Source organism: Lolium rigidum, chromosome 6, assembly GCF_022539505.1.
Source record: "Lolium rigidum isolate FL_2022 chromosome 6, APGP_CSIRO_Lrig_0.1, whole genome shotgun sequence".
Taxonomy (NCBI): Eukaryota; Viridiplantae; Streptophyta; class Magnoliopsida; order Poales; family Poaceae; genus Lolium; species Lolium rigidum.
The window spans coordinates 109174242-109180913 of record NC_061513.1 but is presented as its reverse complement, the minus strand read 5'-3'; the positions used below and the strand labels follow the sequence as shown (position 1 = coordinate 109180913).

At 43.0% G+C, this 6672-nt stretch overlaps 1 protein-coding gene across 1 annotated transcript; it reads left to right on the top strand.

Moving 5' to 3' along the window:
- Positions 1 to 1218: 1218 nt before the first annotated feature.
- On the top strand, positions 1219 to 6427 carry LOC124661683 (probable sugar phosphate/phosphate translocator At1g06470). The gene is made up of 12 exons (XM_047199560.1): positions 1219 to 1866; positions 1975 to 2147; positions 2843 to 2928; positions 3015 to 3064; positions 3603 to 3670; positions 4032 to 4132; positions 4271 to 4283; positions 4542 to 4726; positions 5017 to 5103; positions 5193 to 5287; positions 5748 to 5885; positions 5973 to 6427. The coding sequence occupies exons 1-11, from the start codon at positions 1436 to 1438 to the stop codon at positions 5869 to 5871; spliced, it is 1413 nt and encodes a 470-aa protein (XP_047055516.1). The 5' UTR covers positions 1219 to 1435; the 3' UTR covers positions 5872 to 5885; positions 5973 to 6427.
- Positions 6428 to 6672: the final 245 nt, after the last annotated feature.

Sequence of the window (6672 nt, the reverse complement as noted above, 5' to 3'; positions counted from 1 at the left end):
TTCTGCACCGCTGGCGTGCTGGCCCTGCACTACCCCCCTCGCGCGCCACCCCCGTTTCTTTGGTGTGCCGCCGATCTCCCCGCGCGTGTCCGTCCTACTCTTCCTCACGCAGTCGTCACATGGATGCACACGACGGAGGCCGCCCTGCCCCTCCCCCACTAGTTGTGGCACAAGACAAGCATCTGTTGCGCTGCTCGTCGGGCTGGTACAGAGGCTTGCCCTCCTTGTTTTCAGCGTGGATGCCAGCAAGCGTGTCGTCGATGGCGAGCATCTCTGTCGTGATGAGGAGAGGCGACGACGGGCGTGCTTTGGTGGTTGGCATTGAAGGATTCCATGGGGAGTCGCGCACCGTCAAGACGAAAATTATGCAGAACATGCCGGATCTCTGGGAAGACGAGGAGTTTTCCCATAGCGTCGCCACGACGAAAGCATCTCGCAGCCACATCGGAGGGCTTCGGCGCCGGGTAGGGGATGCGGCACAGGACAATCGGAGCTCCACCACGCGCTGGGAACGCCCCCAAGCTCGACCCACGACGATGTGGCGCAGTTCCATGGTGGCCGCCCCGTGCAGGCGGCGCGCCCTAGCCAAGACGATGCGACCATAGTGGTGGCTTGATTAGGGAGAAGACGACTTCCACTTGTTTTCAAGACATTTTTATTTTTATTAGTGGTCAGAGCTAACTGGGTGAGCTTTGACCGTTGACCCCACTTGTCACAGACATGTCCAATATGTTTAAGGGTTGCTAGTAAATTTGGGGGCCGGATTGCTAAAAAAAACTAACAGTGTGTACTGGCAACTGGGCCCACACATGCCATATCACCAAATACAGCTGGCTCCGGATGCAGTGATTGTCTATGAGCACACAACCTCTTCGGTGATCATAATTTGGTACTTCCTCCATTTTACAAAGATTGTCAGAAATTTATCCAAATTTAAATGTATGTAGACACTAAATAGCATATAGATATATTTAAATTTAATAAATTGTATACAACCTTTGTGGTAGAGGTAGTATTTTGCGTGTACCATGATTACACTGAACCCGACCGACAAGTTGGGTACCCCATGTATTTCACTCTTCTTCGTATCTACCCGTCCGGGATTTTCTAACGAAAATACCGGCCATTTACACCCTCGCGGTGGCACAAATCTCCAAGCAAAAAACAGAGAGAACGTTTTGTCATTTCTCAGCAACCAAACCCCCAAAATTTTCTGCCGCAAGCAAAACTAGCGGTATCAGCCGACGGAGGAAGCTGGAAGCCAACCGCGCAGGAAGTCGTCGTCACCACGAGGTGCTGGATTTTGACTTGCTACCGAAATCCAGCAAGCTAGCCGCAAAGTGCAACCCCCCTTCGCCGCGGCCGCGCCACGCCGCCGATGAGATCCACGCCGCCCAGATCCAAGCCCTTGTAGAACCGGCGGCAGCCAGCGCCCATGGGGGACTGCGTCGTGGAGAACGGCCACGCCCACCCGAAGGAAGCGGACGCGGCCGTCGAGCCCGCGGAGGGCGCCCGCGAGCCGCAGGAGACGGGCAGCGGGCAGCGGAAGCAAGGCGGGATACGCAGGGAGCCGTCCTTCTCGCGGTGGTGCAAGGACCCCTCCGCAGCGTCCAATGCCCCCGCACCCGCAGGCGCCGCCGCTCCGCCAGCCTCCGCGGCGAGCGACGATGATTCGGAGGAGTTCGAGCTGCCGCTCCTGCCATCCGCGGCCGCCGCTGGCCCGGGCGGTGCCGGCCACCACTTGCCGATGGATATCGAGGCGGGCGCGGCGGCGGGATCTGACGACCTCCCGCTCTCGCCGTGGCTGATCGCGAAGGTTATATTCCTGATAGCGAGCTGGTACACGCTGAGTACCTGCTTGACGCTGTGAGTACCGCGTTTTTCTCGTTATTTGGGCGCCGATGCTCTGGCGGGCTGTTGTCGGGCACGCGTTTGATGCTAATGCTCTCTGCGTGCTCTTGTGCGTGTGGTCAGGTATAACAAGGAGATGCTTGGGAAGCGCATGTGGAAGTTCCCTGCGCCCTTCCTGATGAACACGGTGCATTTCACGATGCAGGCCGTGGCATCCAGGGTGATCCTCTGGTTCCAGCGTCGGGGCCTCGAGGAAGAGCGCAATGCAATGTCATGGAGAGATTACTTTCTGCGAGGTGGCTACTGTGTTTTTCAAAGCTATATGTTACTTGATAGTAGTAGTTTTTTTCCCTTGCATTCAGTCAGCACAAGTGCCATGGACATTGCATAGCTTGGTTCTTACAATTATAGCAACTTTGTGTATTCTGGATTCGTGTGAGATAGACAGATAGACTACTAGTGTTAAACAGCTGGGCTTTATCAAATCTGGTAAGCTGGCAGAAGAAGAATGGTGTGCATAACTTTGACCTTAGGTGCAAAGCATTAAACATGGATTTAAATAGGTTTTTTCGGAGACGGGGGCAGAAACCCCCATTGGTTAATTGACAGGACTTGTTAAATTTGATTATCGTAAGATATCAAAGGGTAAAGATTGAAGTGAAATTCAACTGCTGTGTTGAATGGGAATCCAAGCTGCTACAAAGCCATGTAGGCTCAAAATAGAGTTAAGCTCTACACTCGTGCTGGATGTATCACTATACTTTATATTGACGTTCAGTTAAGTTGGACCATGACCTATAATATTTCTTACTGGATAATAGTGTTTCATTAATTGAATCTATGTAACCAACGAAGGTAGGATAGACTAGTTTTTGGTTCTACTTACAAATATGTCAGAATACTTATTTTCGTTCTTAGTGTGTTTATCATTCTTATTAAAACTCAACTATTTATATAGTGATGTATAATAATTTGAATATTTCTCCTGCAGTTGTCCCAACAGCTTTGGCTACTGCTCTTGATATTAATCTGAGCAACATTTCACTTGTTTTCATTTCCGTGACATTTGCTACAATGGTACATTTCATTCCATGTGAGTTATTATTTTCTGTGCTGCTTACTTAATGTTTGGACTTCTAATTTATTGCTTTCAATTGTTGCAGTGTAAATCTGCTGCTCCAATTTTCATTCTTCTCTTTGCTTTCCTATTCAGGTAAGCTCAGTTGCTGGTTCCTTTTCACTACTGCATGCCTTTTTGTCTTCCGGTTGAGCAACTTTGTGAGTTTTTTAAGTAGCGAGATGTAAATGTTAGAACTGCTGGGACAATCATTTCGTGTTACCTTGCTTAACAATATTTTCTTACAGTATTGCCTCATGACATTCTATTAGCCTTTTCATGTTCTTATGCCAATCATAGTGTCGTCTGTTATACTTATACCCCATATCATTTAGTAGTATCATGCTTCGATAAAAAGAGACTTGAGGGATTGGAATGTACATAAAGTCTTGGCTCTTGATAGGACTGCATGGAGATCAGTGATCCATGTGCGGGAACCTTAGTTACTCACTTTTTCTTTCTTTCTTTCTCCTTGTTTTGGTTTCTTTTTTCTGTTGGGTTTCATATCTAGCCTACCCCAACTTGCTTGGGAAAAAGGCTTTGATGTTGTTTGATGTTGTTGTTGTGATGCTTCTGTTATGCCCCGTATCATTATTATGTTATAAACTGAAGATTTACTATTTATGTTCTGAAGGCTAGAGAAGCCGAGCTTTAACATTATTGGAATCATGCTAATCGTTTCCTTCGGAGTTCTACTGACAGGTAATGCATACATCAACGACTTCTACTAATGTATTCAAAGTTATATGCTTCTGTGCTTTCCCAGAGAGGGCTCAGAAAGTGAACTTCCAACTAGTATTTTACTTAATTAGGTGTTTTCTCGACAAAATGCAAAATATTTTTTGCGTTTCATATCATTGGAAAGGTAGAGTTCGTTACTATCCTCCTACGAAAAAGATTACATGGCAAAGAATAGAAATCAGTGGACATCCCAAGTCTGCTTAATTAGGTGTTTGACTAATTCGTGGGCTTACTGCTGCATCTTAACCTACCGTCACATTGTCTGAATTTGTCTTATGGTTATCTTAACTGTGGACTGTGGTAACAATATTCTTTCTTGTAGTTGCTAGAGAGACAGAATTTAATCTTTGGGGATTTATATTTATTATGCTTGCTGCTGTTATGTCTGGTTTCCGCTGGTGCATGACACAGATTCTCCTCCAGGTTTGTTACCATACTCTACTTTCTTTTTCTATACTCTCTCTAGTACTCAGTGTTGGTGATTGGACATGGTATGCCCTATTAATTCTGATTAAGCTTTTATTTACTCCTTCCTTCATGGGTCTGCCAAATCTGCTGAAGAAAGAGGAATATGGTATGCATCTGTCTTAGCATTTTCTCCTCTGAGATTAGCTTTATAATTTTCAGGCACACAGTATTTGATTAGTCACATGGTTTATGTTTCAAATGTGATTTACAGAGTAGGAAACCGAAGTTATTATTTGATTGTGAACTAAAAGTTGCGCATTGTCTTCATTATGAATATCAGAATGATATGTTGAGTGTGATTTGTTCAATGAACTAATATGTAATGAAACATTCTTTACAGTATCTTTTTTATTGTGTTACGCAGGATTAAAGAATCCCTTTACCTTAATGAGTTATGTTACCCCGGTGATGGCAGTAACAACTGCAATTCTCTCCATTGCGATGGATCCATGGCATGACTTCAGGGCAAGTCATTTTTTTGATAGCTCGGCTCACATACTAAAAAGCAGCTTATTGATGCTTCTAGGTGGTTCTTTGGCCTTCTTCATGGTATGAAGCGGTACTTCTTCCTGTGAACTAGAATATTTACTTCACACATTTTACGTTACATTTTCTCATCCACCTAGGATGCCTGCAAGTCCTTAAATTTATGGCAATCAATCAAAATCCATTTTGGTTCCTATCTTACTATTTCATTTTGCCATACACCTAGAATACTTGCAGTGAGTCCTTTTCCAGTCAATCAAGTGTTGGTTTGTTCTTAAGACATGCTTGTCTCTTGCTGTAACTTTTGTATCTGGTTGTATATGGAAGATAATATCATAATTTGTTCTTTGAAGGTTTTGACAGAATATGTTCTGGTTTCTGTAACAAGTGCTGTAACAGTGACCATAGCTGGGATTGTTAAGGAAGCTGTCACAATTTTGGTATTCATCTAACACGCTATAATTATGTTCTATAAATTCAATTATGTTCATGCTTATGAGTGTGACTTGCAATGGCAAAAATATGACAGGTTGCTGTGCTTTTCTTCAATGATCCATTCACCTGGTTGAAGGGACTTGGGCTGGCAACAATAATATTTGGTGTCAGTCTGTTCAATCTGTACAAGTGAGTTGAAATTCAATTTTTGTAGGCTCAATTTTCCAGCAGGAGGCCTAGGTTCAGTATTTTTTACAGTTCCTAGTTATCTTATTACTTGTTCATATTTCACAAATCACGAATTTGACTTCCAAATTTCTCACAATGTTGATAACTTAAAGTCAGCTTCACATGCCAAATTTATTTGGGGAGTCAATTGTTCAAGAGGCGATAAACTTGTTTTATTGCATAAGTCCATCAATCTATATTTCACACAGAAAAGTGTGACAAGACTGATCATAAAGAAATTATAAGAAAAGACTGATCAAATTAGTTAGACTCTATAAACTTAGTACTCTCTCCATTCCAAAATTAATTCAATCAACTTTGTGTTTGGAAATGAGGGAGTACAAATATCTGTTCAGATTCTAATGTGTTTGTGTGTTAGTTGAACGATATGTTCTTACTATTGATCTTGTGATATATGAAGGTATCATAGGTTCAAGAAAGGTCATCACAGTAAACATGTTGACCCAAATTTCCAGCCATCAAATGGTGCCTCGAAATATGTTATTCTTGATGATGATACAGAAGATCATGATGATACAGGCTGATCTAAATATGAAAGGTAGATGATTATAATTACATTTTTTTATTGTTTGCTATCGGTTTGACATTTGCATTCATTATGTTTTTTCCTTTTTTTGGAGAGCAGGAATTTCATGGAGTGGTGTATCCTGCGCATGAGGCTGCTACCGTGATCTTGGTTTCAGAGACACACCACTTCTTGCTTGTGTGTTCTTCCACGGCTTTGTGGAGCTGTGCATGAGCATAATCATGTGATGGATCATATTGCTGATTGAGAAGACACACTGATACAGGTAGCAGCAGAAAGATTTTGTCACTCAGAAACAGAATGGTGCATATCAGGTATATGATGTCCACACCAAGAGCTGTGCAGAAACTGTATATTATAAATGAAGAATATTTTGCAACCCGTTAGAAACACACATTAACTGGAAGTGGGAAGAGCTCAATTTTGGTCCCAAGTTCTGAGTCTTCTATGGAATAGTTTGCCCTGCGAAATATATACTCCTATGTTTTTAGCTCATTGAATACATGAGGAAGTGTAAATATTAGATGCGAAAATTCAGTGTCCTTCTATGTTGAGCTAGCCGAGACTTCTTTGTTTTTAAATCTCTCTTTTCCTCTACCATGTCCTTCTATGTTTTTTTGAAGAATCTACAGTAGGTTTCCCCACTGCTTAATTTTATTGATTTTGAGTTTTTGTTTTTTGCTAGATACAATAGAGGTGCTAGAAAGAAGCACCTAAAAAAACCCAAACAAAACACTATACAAAATTGTCCACCAATTGCTTCAGACCAGAATACTTCTTTCTCTTGGCTCGGTGAATG

Excerpts from the sequence above, each read along its gene's own strand:
- LOC124661683 (XM_047199560.1), top strand. The coding sequence starts at position 1,436 with ATGGGGGACTGCGTCGTGGAGAACGGCCACGCCCACCCGAAGGAAGCG. Across the intron at positions 4,727-5,016 it reads GTTCTTTGGCCTTCTTCATG|GTTTTGACAGAATATGTTCT; the intron begins GTATGAAGCGGT and ends TGTTCTTTGAAG. Across the intron at positions 5,288-5,747 it reads AGTCTGTTCAATCTGTACAA|GTATCATAGGTTCAAGAAAG; the intron begins GTGAGTTGAAAT and ends TGATATATGAAG.